We start from the raw sequence: 19,802 nt of genomic DNA, 5'->3' as shown, positions 1-19,802 counted from the left end.
CTTTACTGGAGTTCTAAATTTAGGGACGACGGTAGAAATTGAGACATTATGTAACTCTTCTATTTCTTTCTACTATGCAATGAAGTTGTTTAGTGAGTTTTAGGGTTTTCTTATTTTATTGTGCAATGAAGTTGTTTAATGAGCTTTAGGGTTTTCTTATTTTATTCTTACCATTTGGCCTCCACTCAAGTCCCAAAAACTTTTATTTTTTATAAAACTCAATATATCATATAATTAAAGTTAATATAATAGAATAGTAATATAAAAAAACTATAAAATATAACTATATACAATATGATAAAATAATAATAATATTTTAGTAAAAATATATAAAAAATTATTTATAATATCATATAATATTAAATTTTTATATTATTTTTAATATTTTTTTAATAAACTCTTACGAGTTTACGATTCGAGTTTGTGATTCGAGTTTATGAAACTCCCACAAGTTTACGTAAACTCTCAAGTTTGACATCCTTTGATACATACAGGTTTAGAATTTACTTTAAGAGATGAGAAGTCAGCTAAACAAGATGTTAGAACTTATTACATCTTTTGTGGTAAGAAGTTTTATCTTAGAATAAAGGTATAGTATTTGAAAGGTTAAATCATTTCAGAGATCTCCATAAATCTCAAGTAGGTGTCCTCCTTTTTATTTGACTCAATTGAGTCTTTATTTTGGAAAATTCGTTACAATTAGGTCATTTCTGTTAGTAGTACACTAACAGTGTTAACTATGCCACGTGTTAATACGTGTATTTTTTTATAATTTAAAAAAATTTAAAAATTTCACGTGTCAATTTGATATTGTACCACATGGTAGAGACTGTGTGATGTAACAGTGGCAGTGCCATATGTCACTATTGGATGTGAAAAGTCTCAATGTAATCCCTCTATTTTTTATTTTGTCTCAATTTGGTCACAATTTTTGTAAAACAGAATCAATTTCATTCCTATATCGAATTTAATTTTTATATAAATTTTACAATGGTATTTTTATTATAATTGATTAACAAAATTAAGTTTATTTAAATGCATATTTTGCATTGAATTTTATTTAAATTTTCTTTTAAATATTTATATATTTATAATTTATAGATAAATGTTAGAGTTGCTTTAAAAATTTTAAAACTTTATAAATTCAAATATAAAATTTTAAAACAATTTTATGACAATTTAAATAAACATATTTATTTAAAATTTTACAATTCAATTTATAAAGTTGTTATTTTAACAAATACAGGGATTGTAGATATTGTATTGAGACTTTTCACATCCAATAGTGACACGTGGAACTGTCACTATCACATCACATTATTTCTGTCACATGATACAATGTCAGATTGATACGTGACAATTTATTTTTTTTTAATTAAAAAAAAATAAAAAAAATCACTTGTTTATACGTGATACATAACTAACACGGTTGTACTACTAACAGACAATACCTAATTGTAATAAATTTTTCAAAATAGAAACTCAATTACGTCAAACAAAAAAAAGAAAAAAAACATACTTAAAAGTTTCTTACAAAAATAGAACTCAATTAAGTCACAAAAAAAAAGAAAGAGACATACTTAAAAGTTCCTTACAAAAATGAAAATTTCTAAAATGATTTAAATTTAGGATTTAGGAATGATTTAGCCTATTTCGAAATATATAAAATTATATTATACTTTTATACGTTGAAAGACTATTTTAATATACTTTATATTATAAATTATCTGTTTCAAATTTTCATCTATGAAATGTTTTATTTTAATTGCTTTTGACTATTAAAATAAGATGTTAGAGATATCTCCAAATTTGTTTTTTATCTCTTCATACACGATCGAATTAATTTAGATAAGGAAAGATGAAGATTTTTCTAATTTGAATCGATTTGTTTTAAAAGAAAAATTACTTTTAAAAATTACCTCAAAACAAAAATACCATCATATTTTTTCTTAAAGATGTTAAAATAAAAACATGGGTGGAAATGGGATACTCTGGAAGAGAGGGATGAACCCAGTTGTCTGGCACAATCCTTATTTCTTTCCTTCTTCCTTCCATTTTCTTGTCCACCAAGATTTCTCCCTCATTAATTCTTCAACACCTTAACTCCATCCACCTAATTTTTTTGTCTGCGCAACTCATTCCCCTTTAAACATTCAAATAATCAAAACCCACCAACCCAATTGGCTTTCTTTTGATTTCCCACAATGGCCGCCAATTCCCACAGAGTGGGTTCTTCCTACGGCGGCGCCGCCTCTTACAGATCAAGGTATGTGTGTATTTTGTGTGTGTCTTCGAATTCATCATATCTGTGCAGTTAATTGTATGTGATGGATATTGCAGAGATGGGCTTAGCACTCGACCGGTTGGTGCCTCTGAGGAGATCCAATTGCGAATTGATCCCTTGGACTTGGACGAGGAAATCACCGGTCTTCATCGCCAAGTTAGAAGGTTGAAACATGTATGTACCTCCCCCCATTTTCTTTTTTTTATTTCTTATTCTATTTATTCACTCTGCGCTTGTTATTTCTTTGTTTTTGTTGGGCATGTGTGAAATTTCGAAAGATGTCACCTTTTCTTTTCTTTTTCTTTTTTTTTTCTATCAATTGAGCACTTTAGAAATTCGTTTAGACCTGATCAATCAGAATCAGGGAGTGGATTGGATTGGACTGGACTGGACGCATTTGAAGAAATGGAGTTTGATAAGACTCAAGCCCGGTTCATTGTTTTTTAGGAAAATTTAACTCTTTGCTATTTAAACAAGTAGATGTTGATTGAAGACTTGAAGGTGTTGCATGCTATGATGGATGAAAACTTAGTAGAGGGCAAGTTTTAAAAAATAGTCCGCTGCTGCAATTTTAACTTTAATGTTCAAGGTTTGAGGTATTTGGGGTGGTTACAATTGCAGCTGCATCGGTCCTGATAAAATTGAATATTTGACCACCACTGCAGTTTAAAACCTTGGTAGAGAGCACCTGGACTGGTTATGTTTAATAGCCAAGATTTGAGGTTAAATAAGAAGAGCAAAATTTTGAGTTGGGGACAACCTTTTTTCAGCATAAATTAACCCAACAATGAGCTACAGCTAATAGGGATTTCTCTTATTCTATGATTCTGTTTTTTGTCAACTTGTAGGTAAGTAATCCCCTATTCGCCAAATTGTGGTTCTTGTATCATGGGGGTCGCCATTTTACTAGTTTTCCTTGCTCTTTAGTCGTGTATCAGCTCCATACCTTCTATTTTTTTATTCTCTAAAGGGGAAAATTACCTTTTTAAAAAAATCATTCTCTGTGCTACTTTAATTTTTCTGAATTCCATGATAATGATAATCGGTTTGTGAACTATGTTATGATATGCAACTGTGGCTGTGATCACAACCTTGCCACAGTCTTTGAAATATCAAAAAATTACAAACTAATGCAGCTGATGTGGGGGAAACCAAAATAATTATGATGTAATTGCGGTCATAGACCATCTTTTATAGCCTTAGTTGTGAAAACAACCTGGACTTGTTAGATAGCCACTACATAGCGCTTTTTGCAGTATTCCTTTGTCTGCGGTGCCACTCTGTTTGTCTATTGCTGCTTTTGTAGGTGTTGTGGTGGTGGCACGCATCCTGTATCCTCTTGTCATCTTCAGCAAGTCTCTGGCCAATTGAATATTTTAGTTAATATTGTGTCAATTTTATGCATTTTATCTTATTTACATACAACATAAATTTTTATACATGTATAAGTATATCATATATTCTGACCCCTAATGCAACTTTTGCTAGTTGTCCATAATGTTATCCTCCAAGTAATGTAACCAGTGCCAAATCTTCACTAATAATTTTGGAGGCAACAAAATAATATTTTCAAACTAAGTTTAGGTTTAATGTTTAATGTTTAATGTCCGTGCAAAGCCTCTAGAGTCATTCTCCACACATTGCAAGGTAGCATGGACGGGCTTCGTTTTCTCCCACAAGCATAATGCACCACTCTCACCTTGCCCGTGAGTCAAAGATACACGAAAAAAATATACCCTTCTTAATCACTCACAACATTGTCCCAAGTCTTTGGTCTTGATGGAAGAAGCGTTGGAAGTTGTGGATCTGGTGGCGGGGTTGGGGGACTGGAAACTACCCTGTCCCTATTAAGATCCGCCCTTGAAAATAACATATTATTCGTTTTCCACCATCTTCTGCAGTCATTGTCAATTAAACAAGCGGTGGCTTTAGATTACACCTTAAGACATGAATCGTGGAATGGGAAATAAAAATTTCTACATTTTCTAGGTACTTAATTCTTGATACAATGTGCATCTTCTTGGCCCCCAATAGGAATTGTCCATGAAGAGAGCCATGTAAATATGCTTTTGGTGTGTATTCTTCCTGGATTTTTCTCCCCATTCCACATAACAATATTTACTAGAATATTTTACAATTGATGCATGCATGCTGGTTCCAATGATAAAACATTATGTTCAGTTTCCAATTACAAGTTATACGGTGTTTTATCATTGCAGATTGACTCGTTGATTACTTCAATCATATCCTGCTAGTTATTCCTTTTATGGAGCTAGTTGGATGAAACTATATCATGTTTCAAAACTGTCTTCTATATTTTTTTGTTTTCCGTTTCTTCTTCCTTTGTTCTTATCCTTCTTCCATATTTCTGATGCAGGTTGCTGAGGAGATAGGAACGGAAGTGAAGTATCAGAAAAATTTTCTTGAAGAATTGGTACACAATTTCTTTGATAATTTTCACTTCTCTTAATTTGTTTCTACTAGTGTCTGACGTGTGGGTTGCAAAGGGCATGTTTTGGTTCTGAGGTGACACTTATATATAGATATATATATATATATATATATATATATTTATAATTTAAAAGTTAATCTGTCCATATTCTTCATTCCCTACAAAACAAATGTGAAAATAAAAATAAAAATAAAGCCATCAATATTAAAGAGAATAAGGCAATTCATTGCATTTCAAAATCAGAATTCAAAAGAAAAATGAATACAATTCACCAAATTAATGTTGCCGGCATCAGGCAAAATGAATTATTTATTAAAATTGTCTTTAGATTTTAAAAGCTTAATGCTAACTGAGAGAAAACGTTCTTCAATCAGGAAACTATGGTCAGCTTGTTGTAATGGTAAGAACTTTAGAAGTTAAAGGAAAGGAAAACTGTGTGCTCATGCTTCCATCCATATTTTTCTGAACCTGTACTGTCTTTAACAGGGTTCACAGGAAAATCTTCTGGCTTGCTTTTGTTGCTTGTTGATTCATAGTAATTAGTGTCTTTATCTTCTCTTTAACAGGAAAATCTCCAACATTCTTGTTAATATTTTAGCTTTATCTTTTCCAATGCAGCAAATGACAATGATAAAGGCTCAAGCGGGAGTGAAGAACAACTTAAGAAGATTGAACAAGAGCATCATCCAAAGTGGTTCAAACCATATCATTCATGTCATTCTTTTCGCGTTAGTCTGTTTCTTTGTTGTGTACCTTTGGTCCAAAATGTTCAGAAAGTGATTTTCGGACCAGCTTCCTGGTTGAAAAATCCAGCTAAAACACATGATTACGTATTCTAGTGCAGAGAAAAAGCTCCATAACCCTTTGGAGTTTTCTATTGAAATGTATCTGACTTTGAGATGAGTTTCTTGGATATATGACGTAGTTAAAGCAGTTGTTGTATTTAAAAAATGATGAATGATTTAAGTTCTTAATAGTTTGCGTTGTTATTTTTCTCTATAAATGCTGTGTGATAAATTAAGAACCTACGGAGGTTGCAACCATGATTTATGTTTGATAGAATCATAGTTCTGTGTGAAACTGATTATAACTGGAAAGTCCCAAATTACTGGTTTGTTAATGAAATTAAAATCTGTGAGAAGCGACAGCGGGATCAGTTTTTATGGAATGAGACGGTATATTGTTTTGTAACTCTTACTTCATTAATTAATTTTTATCTTTTAAATTATAAAATTTTTTATTAGAATTTTATAATCCAGCAATTGTAATGTCCTATTTTGTAGGAATCTATTCAATCAATTTCTTGTAACACGATGTCTAATATATATTACTATTTAAAAGAATGTTTAGCTTGAACAAATATCATCAATTCACTTTTCCATTCTTTCAAGTTGTTTTTCTATCTAATTTTATTATGTTTGTTTTTATTTTATTACTTTTATTAAAAAAAAAAATAGACCTTTCGTGTTTATGGTTTTGTCATACTTCTCAAATCAAATCACTTGGACTTTCTTTCTCTAAAAAAAACTACGTTTTTCTTCTCTCCCATTTTTTCTTCTACCCTACTTTCATATCTTTTGATTAAATAAGTTAAATAAATATTCGAGAATCCTTACTCAAGGAAGTGAATTAAAAGGGATTACATTATGGAATCGAGGAAAAGATGTTGTTGATGTCTTTCATTTGAAAACCTACCATTTGAAGGAAGAAGAAAAACGACAAGGAGTAAAAGATGAGAAGGTATAAATGATTTTTATATTATCAGAAGAGAAGGATGTTAATATCACGTGGGTAAAATCATGGATAAAACAATTGGCACGTAAGGTTAACTGAAAATTAATTATATTTAAATTGTTATAAATTCTAAAAGAATTGTTAATATTTAATGTTTTTTTTTAAATCTCGTGTAAGATATTTGAGGAATTAAATGTCACTTCAAGGCATAATCATTGGAGATAATTAATTGAAGGTAGAAAAGTAACATTTCATAAAAATGAGAAGTCTTGTGAAATTGATAAACAAGACAATGTTACATTTTGGTTAAATTATTCAATTGGTCCCAAATTTCGTATGAAAATTTGAATTTGGTCCCTCAATTGGAAAAAGTGTTAAATAGGTCCCTAATTTTGATAAGTTGTCTCAATGAAGCCCCTTCCGTTAAAAATGCAGAAACGGCGTTAAGAGCACAGTGACGTGGAAATGGTAGACTGAAACGTGTCATTTATATTTAAATTTATTGAAAAACAATTTAGAATTGGTATATATAAGTGCAATTAATCATCCATAAACCCCATTGTTCATCTTGCTGTGTCTGCGTGTGGGAGAAATGTATTGTGAACAGTGTTCATCCTGCAATGGTAGCGGAAATCAAAACCTAAGTGCGTCCTTATGTGGTGGAAGTGGGTCTATAGATTTGGGCGTGTCGTTGATGTGCTATTCTGGAGAGAAAGCAGCATTGAGAACTGCAAGAACATTGAAGAACAAGGGCAAAAAATTTTGGGGCTGCCCTAAGTATAAGGTGAGTTACATGGAAACTTTGATTTGAAGAAGCTGAGGATTTAACGTTTGTTTGTTGAAGCTAACATTATTTTGTGAATTTGGAACAGAGTGGAAGTGATCAATGTGGTGGGTGCAATTATTTCAAATGGTTTACTGATAATGAGATCGAGGAAAAGGGTTGGAGCAGTAAGAAAATTGAAGAAATGGGTGGTGGGAAGCTGAAAATTGAATAAATGGGTTGTGATGGGAAGCTGAGTATAAAGAATGTTGAAGAAATGGGTTGTGGTGGGAAAAAGAATGTAGAAAAGACTGCTGCAGTGAGGTCTGTGGTGGCAGAAGAAATGGAGAAATGTATGAAGTCAATTGAAAACACTGCTGCAGTGAGGTCTGTGGTGGCAGAAGAAATGGAGAAATGTATGAAGTCAATTGAAAATAGGCTAACTGTGTTGACAGTGGTAGTTGGGGTTTTGTGTGTATTGAATATCATTGTAGTGTATGTGTTGGTTACAAAAGCATGAGTCTTTTTTTTAGTTCAGGTACGTGGTTTGTGTTGTTATTGTAATGTTTTGTTATGAATGAAAAGTTTCCGAACTTGTAGTTTCATTATTCGTTTGAGGTTTTATAAATTTATAAGTAACAAAATAAGGAAAAGAGAAATAAGCTTGAGCACTTAATGTTGATAAACAAATAATGACACCTGGTTATATTGATAAACATGTAGTGCTACAACACTCAAACATTGAACATCACAAAATAAATATGGTCCACCATGTAAACCTGTTATAGCACAAAAATAATGGTCCACAAATGGATTTGATGATCCACACAACAAAAACAGCAGTTGCTTTTAAGTGTTTACAAATATGGTTCAAAATAGGAGTTCAAAACAAAAAACTACATCAAATCTTGATCCATATCATGGTTTCCATATGCGTCCCCTCCTTGCATTGAGCTTGGGCCGAATTGGTGTTGTATGACTTGGTGCTTGTGATGGTCTGTTTGGTTGGGCAGATGAGGGTGGGTGTTGTTGAGATGATTGAGCAGAAGGCAGTGGTTGTGGGTTTTGTTGTTGAGATGATTGAGTAGAAGCCACTGATGGTGGGTTTTGTTGTTGGGATGATTGAGCAGAAGCCACTAGTGGTGGGGGGTTCTGTTGTTGGGATGATTGAGCAAAAGCCACTGGTGGTGGGGGGTTCTGTTGTTAGGATGATTGAGCAGAAGCCACTGGTGGTGGGGGGTTCTGTTGTTGAGTTGATTGAGTAGAAGGCACTGCTGTTGGTGGGTTTGGTTGATTGGATGCTTCAGATATTGTCTTCAAATGTGCCTTATATTGGGAGCACTTGCTTTTGTTGTGACCAAGTTGCCTACAAAATCCACATCTTTTTCTTAATCCAGCATTTGTCATCTGCGTTTCATCTTTCCTAAGCTCCCAATCTTGTAATCTTCTCTTTTTCTTTGGTCTTCTTGGCATAATTCTCTTCTTAGGTGGCAACAAATCAGGATATGGTGTTATATCCCACACATTCTGACCATTGATGGGGAATATGATTGAGGAATAGGTTTCCTCGTAGGTGCTCTTCCTAAACCAAGTAGAGATGAATTCTTCTCCATTAATCCCCAAGAACTTCATTGCAGAAAGAGAATGGCAGCACGGAATCCCACTTATGCTCCATTTTCGACATGTGCATGATGCCTCGTCTATGTTAACCACAAACTTGTCCCCAATTTGTGAGACATGCCTGACCTCAAAGATTTTTTCTGCTGACCAGCTGTGTAAGTGGAAGAAAAACAAGTTACAAAAGATGCATGTACATGTTAAGTATTACAAGCAGACAACCAAACACAAACTTACTTGGGGATCCAATTTTTTGTCATCTTTGATTCACTTTCAAACCTGCTATAAATCTTAGGAAAAATTGCACGTCTATATCTTTGACACTTTTCTCTGTTGGCTGCCCATCTATTCATTAGGTAAATTCTGATTTCTTCAAGCATCTTGATTATTGGCTTAGTCCTTGTACTGACCAAGACACTATTAAAAGCCTTTGACATATTGTTCACTATTGTATCAGATTGGGCACCAGGAATGAATCGAGAACGTGACCAATATCTATTAAAAAATACACAATACATTAATGTGATTACATAATAATCAATTAAGGTGTGTTAAGAAGTGAGTTCAAACCTTGGCGGAATTGCAATCAAGTATTTGAATGCCTCAACATTCAGTTCTTTAATTTTCCTCATTTCCTGCTCCCAAGCCTCTGGATGTGTGGCAGATGCAGCGCTCACCATTTAGCCTAGCTAAGGTAACCATTTTCATGGCCCCACGATCATCACACAAAATCTCCAACCTATCCTCCAATACAGAACCACCTCCCACACAGTACCAAAGTTCATTCTCTCCCATATACCCCATCTCCCTCAAAATACCCAAAACCTCAAAATAGCTCCAGCGGTCAGGGTCACACGAAAGTCTCGAAACCTCACCCTCATATTTCAGTTTACCATCATTAACGAATTTCCCTCCATGGTGAAAAATGACGTAAAACTTGTCGTCCCCCATGATGCACAAAAATATATAACCACAGACACCTATATAACCACATACACCTATATAAGCACATACAACTATACAATAAAGTAAAAAACATCCAAACAGAAAAGGGAGAACAATTATCAAAGGGGGGGACCACAGGGGAACACAAATTCGAACATGGTGGTGGGTCATACACCAAACTTTAATAAAGTTCCAATATTTAAACCAAAAACAATCACGATCATACTTCGCTTTCCTAATAAACAATCAATTAAACGGTGCAGGCCGACAAAAATGGGAACTTCGAGCTGAGATGTATAACTCACCTGACACTTCACCGCTTCCACCGAGATCGCAATTCCAATACGAACACTATGATTTCACCTGTTCCAAAGCCACGTTTCCAGCACAAACATCCCACACCCTCGCGATGCTTCTGTTCGAAATCGAAGTTTCCAGCACCTGTTCGTCCGATTTCAAAAAACCCTAAAGCCCCAATTTCACCCTTTCTGTTTTATTACATGCCTTTCACTTTCATTTTTATTACAGCTTAATTACGGCAATTATGTAAAGTCCAACAGCGTTTTTGGGCAAAAATATTTTCTTACATCATTTAATAAAGCAATTATTAATAACAGCAATTATTAAAGCATTTCAAATTTCCACGTCTACCACATTTAATATGCCACTTCATTGTTCAGTTCCATCTACCATTTCCACGTCACTGTGCTCTTAACGCCGTTTCTGCATTTTTAACGGAAGGGGCTTCATTGAGACAACTTATCAAAATTAGGGACCTATTTAACACTTTTTCCAATTGAGGGACCAAATTCAAATTTTCATACGAAATTTGGGACCAATTGAATAATTTAACCTTACATTTTCTAACTATTCAAAATAACATTCTCTTTAGGAACAATTGTTATCCATGATGGGTCTAGGAGGAGGTGTGGTGGTAGAATTTGATTTCATCATTTACTTTTTGAAATGGTATTATTGTGAGGATTGTTAATTTGATTTAAGACTCTATGCTCTATTTCTACAAGATAATTTTTATGTTTAAAAGAAGTGTCCATTTAAAGTAATCGTAAGGAAAAAATATCAAGATAAAATGGAATAAAATCCATCAAAGAATAGAAGGGTGTAATCCTCATTTGGAAATGTAAAAAAGAAAAAGAATTATTGATTGAAAACTTGAAAAGAAGGTAGGCTATATGTTAAATGAGTTATTTTAATTGAAAAGAAAAATGTTGAAAAACAAGAAAATCAACGAAAGTTTGTGAAGTATCATTGAACTCTTATTAAAACAATTGAACTTTTAATAAAGATAATGTAAATATAATGTAAAATAATTCTAAAAATTATTGGAAATTTAAGCGAATCTAAGTCTCATATTATGTAAAAATGAAAATGTTGAACATCTTATAAATTGAAGGTCTATAAACCTATCGTCTTAAAGCTTTGAATTGAAATTAGTGTCAATCATTTATACGAGCTGAATTTGTTTTTCATTAACATTGTATATTCTCTTGTAAATCTCTTTAGAAAAAACTATCAACTACAATGAGAACAAACAATATAACAAAAAAATCTCAAATTTGAGGATTCCTTATGCTGAAAGTCTTCATAACAAGTTTTTTAGATAAACGTGTCTCGTTGTGATATAATAATGTAGAAATGATAAATTTAATAATTTTATAAAAAAAAATTATATGAAAAGATTTAATGTCACTTTTAAATAAAGAAAAAAATATAAAAATATTTTTTATAATGTCAAAATATTATAAAGTTTAGTAAAATGAGTTTCTTTATATCCTTATCTACAACTTTATACATCAATTAGTCAAAACAATCCTTAGAAATCTACCTTTATATATATATATATATATATATATATATATATATATATATATATATATATATATATATATATATATATATATATATATAATCCTAAAAGTTAATGAATACTCAGAATTTCTTTTTCTCTAAAATTTAACACTTATGTTGAATTTTATGTATAGTATTTTCTTCATGCATAAATTGAAAAGTTTTAGGGTTTGTTAGTTTAGATAAAAAAACATAATTAATATTTATTTTATTTTAATAAATGAAAAATGTTTAATCAAATTTTCATAAAAAATAGAATGTGTATTCATTTCATGGAAGAAGTTATTAAAGAATATTACGATGTAATCAAATTATCGAAATTTGGTTATATGCATGGTTAATATATGAATATTTATATTAAAAAATATATCTCAGATTATCTTTAAATATGTATATTTTTTGTCCAATAATTTTTTAATATATTAGTTAAAGTATAAGTGGAAATATAAGTATGGGGAGAAAAGAAGTAATTGAAAAATATCATTTTCTTAACATATTCTCTATTGTTTATTGAAACTTCTTAGAAATTACAAATTGAATGAGTACCTCTTCCATTTCTAATTTTCAATAAAATTTTGCCAGTAAAAGATGATAAAGAGTGGTAAATAATGTTGGTAACATTCCCCTAATATTGATTAAACTTACATCCCATATTAATTCAAATTTGACAATGATCAAGATTTCAACTAATTCAAATGTATGGGAATCATGTTCCACAAACCTTTTATGTTCAACCAGCTTTCTCAAAGATTGAAAAAAATAACTTCAATAAATCTCACCTCTAAATATGTATGACTACTTCTGTTTGAGTATACAAATTTTATAAAATTAAAAGCTTAATAAATTATAAAATTTTAATATAAGTTCCTAAAAAGTAGTAAATATAAAGCTTAAATCAAAATCTTTAATTTATTTATTAAGTAAACAATTAAAATATATTAAATATTCAAAATAAAAATCAATCATAAAAAACTTGAATCTTATTTAAGTCAAGAAAACACAACCCTAAATTATTGTCCTTATGAATTAAATGTGTCCTTTTCTTTTGACATCGAGGGGAACAACATTTCACTGCTTTTCCCGTTTTCCCCTAGTCCTTTCCCTCTTTCCCTCTTTCTCAGTATTGCTTATGGGACCTATTTAATGCATCCCGTCAAACCAAATGGAGAGAAAAACAGAACCCAGCCAAATATGGAGTAATAACTCCACCTCCCCACAATGTCCTAACTGTCCATTTTTAATGGTCCCTTTTGCATCAGTGTTTAAGTTTTACTGCATGTTTTCATCATCAGAAGAGTGCAGTTATCAAGTCATGCTAGAGATTTTTTCTGAGATATTACCAAATTACTTCAATGAAATTCTATCCTGTTAGAATTTTAATTCTTTAAAATGAAGGCTACACCTTTAAAGTACCAAGTAAAATTTATTGGAAGTTTTCACTAAGTGAATTAATAACATATTGCATCCGAATGAAACCCCTTCTTCTCCTGCAACAGTAAAATCATGCAACCACACATTAACATTATATGTAATAGTTCTGTACAACTGGTGTTACTCAAGTAGGTTATATGGACAAAGGAACAAAAGAAGATTAATGTAATTAGATTTTTCAGCAAAAATAAAAGGCAGAGAAACTGGTACCCAGCGGTCAACCTTATATGGGATGTTAGCATGAAATCCACTTTTGCCAACTGTAGAATTTGTTGGGCTAAGTTTATTATAAGCCGCAGCTAAAGCAGTCGATAATGTGGTGCATGCGGTCGGTGTCATTCTGTCAGTAGGTCAGAATGCTTTACAGAGATTAGTCTTCAAGTTAGATGAACCTTGTGGATCAATTGGACCAGTAGGACCCCACAGCTTGGTCCTCTTAGCTTCGGATATCGTCACATGTGAAACCGCAGTGGTAAGGGCATCAATCCACTCACAGTCATCATCATATTCTGAATTGCAACTTTCAGAGGATGAAAACGAGCTTGAACCATTTAGGAAACAACTATCCATCCTGTTTCCTCCAAATCCAGATTCAGGTGCAGTAACAAACTTGTGGAAAGTAGCAGCATTTTCGGGTTTCAATTTTGATTTAACGGGCAGCGTGTTCAATGTTTGCGCCGTATAGAACAATATCCATGGATGACCTGAAAATGAACCACCCGGTGTTAATTTAACATGCACACGACGAGTGCGAAAGACTGAATACAGTCCGTAAAAGTACAGCTTTAATTTTTTGTTTTTAAAAGTAAAGCAATTGGGGAAAAGAGACGTTATCCACATAAAACAGCAGCATGTAATAAAAACGACAAAATTATGTAAAACTAGTAGGTTCTCACTGTTATTCCAAACAAGAAAAAAAAAGAAAAACTGACCCATACACAAGCATTTACAAAATGTATATCTCAAGGGATCAGCTCAGCTTGTCAAAACAAGGTAAACCACTCTCATTAGTAAGAATCTACAAGAGAAATAAACTTAGTTTCAATAAAACCAGGAAATACTATCTATGTTAATTATTTCAAGACTAAACAAAAAAAAAATCAAATTGAATAAAATCTTTGGTATGTTCATAGTCGAGGGAAAAAAGATAAAGCAGGCAAGCTCTCAATAATATATCTATCATAAACTTACTCAGTACTTCTTCTGCTGTTATCCTTGCTGAAACATCCCTAGTCAACATTCTCCCAACAAGATCTCGAGCAGGTTTAGATATCGATTCCCACACCCCCGTTTGGAAATGTAGTTTGAAATTTTTTATTTCCTCAAAAACTGCCTCCTGTGAATCGCCTTTAAATGGAAGAAAACCAACCAACAAAGCATGCAGGAGCACCCCAGAACTCCATATATCCACCTTCTCAGAATAGCTACCCAACAACACTTCTGGTGCGACATATGCAGGGCTCCCAGCCACACCTTTCAAATTCTGACCTGCAATATAAATTTTCAGACAATTAGGCAAGGTATCAATGACGTTGTGTGTTTGAACACAAGTCCAATAAACGCTGTATAAGTTACAAATCATGACATATTTCCCCACCCAAACTAAAATTACTATAAATAACTTATATTTTTCACGTCCGTGGATTTGATACTCCAAATGTCAAACTAAATATGTACTTTATCATTAGTGTTCGACTCTACAACGTCTTGCATTTGATTTTAGTGTCGCAACAGAAACAACACTTTGTGGGGATGATTTCTCTCCAGCGATATTTTCACTACTTATATAAATTTTGTAAATAAAATATTGAAACATAAAGTGAAAATTTTACACAGTCAATGGTGACATCATCACACTTAAGAATATCATCTTTTTAACATGAGAGGATCCATTCCAAAATTCAATTACTCTTGTAACTAACAATACCAGTCAAACGAACACCATCAGCAACTGTTTCAGTTAAAAGCTCATTAGAATTTCTTCACACTTTCATCACATAGTCAAAAACACTTGCATACCCGCCTAGAAATTTTACCAGCAGACTAACCAGGGTAGAATTTTCCTCTATCAAACAAGTTTAAGACAACATTTACTATTTTCAATCTATTTCAACAAGGACCGTCAATTAAACGGGAGACTTTAAATTGCGGTCACAGCCACAGCTACTGTTTTTATCACAAATCCTATATAGCAGAAAATAGTTGAAAATGCTACTGCGATTGCAGTTGCAAAGACATTGTAAAAATCTTGAAACAGAGATATCACATGAACTAGTGGAGATGATCAAAATATGTAAACAAAGAAGACAATCCTCACCTCAATTATAGTTGACCACAACATTCAATTACTACAATGTCAAGAATCACCATGAAATCCCTAACTAAGACTGCAACAATAATTGCAGCGGTCGATGCTTGCAATTTCCAAACAAGTTAAGGATTGAATAGAAATTGCAATCTGCAACAACCACATCTGTCACAAAACTCCGATCTGCAACCAAAACCACAGTCTCAGCCTCAACTCTGCGCAATTTCCCATAATTTCAAGATCACGATAAATTCGCAATCGTTAGCCGCAATAACGGTTGCGGCGACATTTATCTGCAATGCCAACTATCACAAACCCATATCACAACCTATTGACTACAACTCAAATTCTAAGACCTTGATTGAACCTAATCTAACCAAACCGATCACCCAAACATCTATCACGTGTCAACTTACCCTCACAAATTCGGATGGCGAGGCCAAAATCAGCGAGCTTTATCTTCCCAGTTCCAGTAATCAGAACATTCTCAGGCTTAATATCCCTATGCACCACGCCCATATCATGACAATACTTAACCACCACCATTACCTCCTTCAGTATCCCAGCGGCCACGTGTTCCGAACACGGCCCCTCCCTCATCTTATCAACCAACCTTCCCCGGAGCACAGCTCCATCACAAGGTGCCAACACTCCGCATCCTCATACACCGCTTTCAGAGTTACAACCCCAGGATGCCCCGACACGTGCTGCATTATCTCCACCTCGCGGTGCACCGTCTCCTCCCCCTTCCTCAGCGTCTTGCACGCGTACTCCACTCCCCCCGCACGTGCGCGGCAAACCGTCACCGACCCGAACTTCCCCTGCCCGATCGTGCTCCCCCCGATGACGTAATCGTCCTCGATCCTCACGCTCCTCCCCATCCGCGTGGCATCGTCAATGCACCCTATCTTCCGCTTCAATCCCCGCGCCGCGGTCAAAAGTGACGACGCGCCGCGAGTGGGAACCGTGGCCACGCCGTCTTCCCTGCACCGTTTGTTAAACCTCGAACCACGCTCCAGCGAGTAATGCGACCTCGAAACCTCCGGCCAGTTCGACCGCTCACTGGCCTCGCTTTCTTTTCGTTTCTTTTTCATCTCATTCGGTGATCGCATTCGCGGATAGTGCACGATCCTGTCTCTCGTCAAAAAAACTATCTGTAGAAAAAAAAAAGATTATCAGGTGAGATACAGTGAGAGAACCAGAAATCGAGTGTGAGACCCTAAAATTAAGGGATCGGAGATTGGGGTTAATGAGTGAAGAGGTGAAGCAGCGAGTGAGTTCGGTTAGGATTACCGTACGGCACGCGAGAAAAGAGAACCACGACGGTGCTTGTTTGTTCTCGAGTCAAAGAGTCTTCTCACTGTGACACTCTCGCTCTATCATTTCGCTTAGAGGTTATATATATACTTAAGATATTCTGGGGGATATTATGGTGTGGAACATACCACAATAAGAATATAGAGAGGGCCTCGTTTTGGGGGTTGATTATTTTGGCGGCCCAAGTGAGGGCTTAGATGTGCGGACAAGATTGAGGTTACGTGACGTGGCGTTTCCTTTTAGTTTATTTTATTTGTTGGATAAACCAACCGAAAAAATTATTGACACGTGGTTTAACAGATGGGCCCCATCTGTTTGTCCAATTGGGCCCTCTGCTGATTTAATGACCCAAATCAAGCCCAGTCAACTTCAATAGACCCGTTTTAAGCAATAAGAAGTTGGATTGGTCGCTATGACATGCAATCCACTGATTCCAACACAAGACATCCTTAACGGCGAAAGTCGTTTCCTGGTCTATATTAGAGTTAAAATTACGATTATGTTTTCTTAATGGTTCATATAATCCATAACTTATTCTACGATTTAATTGATTGTTTATTTTTTAGATTTAGTTTTCAATTAGTATTTAAAAATTAATAAAAATTTGTTGAATTGTAGAAAAAGTTGTACTAGTTTCTACATGTTTGTTGTCTGCATATAATCTTGTTTTCATTGTGATCTCCATTTAGATATTATCTTTGACAAATTATTTATGAGTACGATTACTTTAATTATCACGTTGATTTTATTGTATCTAAAAATAATACTTTTTAAAGGATCTGATCATGATTCAAATTTTAAAATGAATAAAAGTCTCCTTAGTTATGGAAACAACTGCATGAATTTCCATTTTTATGTGGCATTTTTCGGTTTTTGTTACGATTCGGTTTAGAAACTATGAATGATATCCGCAAAAATATCTACGGAAACAATAAGCCTCCCAACTTTCCCACTTTAAATAGAAAAATGTTATTGCATAAAATACTTTATTAGATTATTCAAAGTCTATAAGAAAACTTAATAAGTGTGATTTAGTTGATAATGCATTGAATTTGTTTAGAAAGATTTGGGCTTGATTCCCTGGAGGATTAGGAAGGGACAAAGACCTTAAAAGTATCAATTAGTCCTTAATCAAATATTAATCTCATATGGAGATAATTTAATGTCCACTTTCCTAATTATGGTGATCATAAAATAAAATAATAGAATCTTTTATGCTGATAATTAACTTTCTTTCTAATTAAAAAAATGCAATTAAAGATGAACATTTACTATTTGCTGCCAGCATAAAAAGATAAGTCAAAATTAATGTATGATTAAAATAGTGATTAATTAATGTAAATGATTGAAAATAAGATAATCAGTCAATATTAACCAATAAACGTAAAGATAACTATTAAGATATAACTACTTTTTAACTCTTAATATATTTTTCTTATCTCTAAAATTTGTTTATTTTTCTTTTAGTCTCTAAATAACTTTTGTTTTGGTTTTTAGTTTCTATAGAATTTTTTTCTATTAAGAAATTAAGTCTATAATATCAAAGAACAACATTAATTATGTAATTATATATTGTCAGTAATGAATTAAATAGATTTATTTTATTTTATTTTTTAAATTGATTTATCATATCAAGCTAAGTAAAGAAATATTAAAAACTCAATGTACAAAACAAATATATATGGTAGTTTCACTAGAAATCTTCAATATGTGACCCATAATCCGTAGAGTTTTTATCTAATTCGATGCCTCAAGTAAAATCGTCTATAAATATAGTCCTTGATTAAAGAAATATCATATCAACAATAATTTTTCACACCTGACCAAAAATTTTAAAACTCATAAAATGGCAATGTAGGTAAACAGGTGCCCTCTATAATAAAGAAAAATTACAACTAATATAAAAGGGAAATAACAAGAAGAAAGGTAAGAACATTCACTATAAATAATTTGTTTTTAATGGAATTATTTTTAACGTTTTTGAATGTTTTAACCCTCACTAATGGTTTTACCGGGGATTCCCTTTCCCTAGAAGAGCTGGTGTAGCTAAGAGATATGGTGCAATGATCTCATGCACAATGCCATTTTTTGACAGTATTGTTCAAAAACACTAGAGGTAAATTCACCTTCATCATCTGTTTTTAGAATCTTTGACAACTTTCCACTCACCCTTTCTACATATGCCTTGAATTTCAAGAATGTCTTAAATGCATCACTATTTAATTTTATCACATACAACCATATCATCCTACTAAACTCATCCATAATGGTAACGAAGTACCTACTTCAAGCAAGCGAGGGAACCTGGAACCTCAAATAGTCTACATCTATTAGAGTGCACAATTTCTAAGCAATCTTTAGATTTAATGCTCAAGTGTGCTTAGAATGGCTTTCTGGTTTGCTTTCCATCTAAATAAACTTCACATACACTTTCTGGAAGTGTGATAACAGGCGTTCCAGAAACCATAATTTTTGTACCAAGTTGTTGTAAGCCTTTAAATTAAGGTTACCATACCTTGAGTGCCAAAACTAACTATCATCATTGGTCTCCATAAAAACCAAGCACCGAACATCAACAACTCTCATATTTAACTAAAATGTTCTATTCTTGGAAATCTTACTCCTTAGAATCAATTTTTTTATTGACATCAAACAATTCAATTTTGTCATAGTTTCCCATAACTATTGTGAATCCTTTATGCACCAACTGACCTATACTGAGCAAGGTGCATTTCATTTCTGGGACAAGCAATATGTTTGAAATCACTAGTCTTAATCCATTTTGTCTCATAATATCAACAAACTTCACTTCACTCTTCTTTGCTTTGCTTCATTAAAGTTGATCAGCTATTCTTAATGGCACATCATGTGACTCAAACATCCTGAATCAAGATACCATGATTCAGTATGAGAATTTTCTACGGTGGTGCTCACAATCAAGATTAGTGGTTCTGAGTCAGATTCTTCCCATGCCACATAATCTTCCTTATCTTTATGTTTCACTTGTTTTCCCTTCTCTGCATGACACTAATAGGATTAGTGGCCCATTTTGTTGTTGATAACACACTCCACATTTCTTTTA

General features: G+C 33.2%; 1 protein-coding gene and 1 pseudogene across 1 annotated transcript; one reads left to right on the top strand and one right to left on the bottom strand.

The window, feature by feature from the left end:
* The first annotated feature begins 1,965 nt into the window (after positions 1-1,965).
* Positions 1,966-5,739, top strand: LOC114193222 (bet1-like protein At4g14600). The gene is made up of 4 exons (XM_028082941.1): positions 1,966-2,266; positions 2,341-2,458; positions 4,662-4,718; positions 5,355-5,739. The coding sequence occupies exons 1-4, from the start codon at positions 2,205-2,207 to the stop codon at positions 5,514-5,516; spliced, it is 399 nt and encodes a 132-aa protein (XP_027938742.1). The 5' UTR covers positions 1,966-2,204; the 3' UTR covers positions 5,517-5,739.
* Positions 5,740-13,152: 7,413 nt separating this feature from the next.
* LOC114193242 lies at positions 13,153-16,781 on the bottom strand (annotated as a pseudogene).
* Positions 16,782-19,802: the final 3,021 nt, after the last annotated feature.

The sequence above is a fragment of the Vigna unguiculata genome, chromosome 8, assembly GCF_004118075.2.
Source record: "Vigna unguiculata cultivar IT97K-499-35 chromosome 8, ASM411807v1, whole genome shotgun sequence".
NCBI classification, from domain to species: Eukaryota; Viridiplantae; Streptophyta; class Magnoliopsida; order Fabales; family Fabaceae; genus Vigna; species Vigna unguiculata.
The sequence above is the reverse complement of the archived record's forward strand: the minus strand, read 5'-3'. Positions and strand labels throughout refer to the sequence as shown.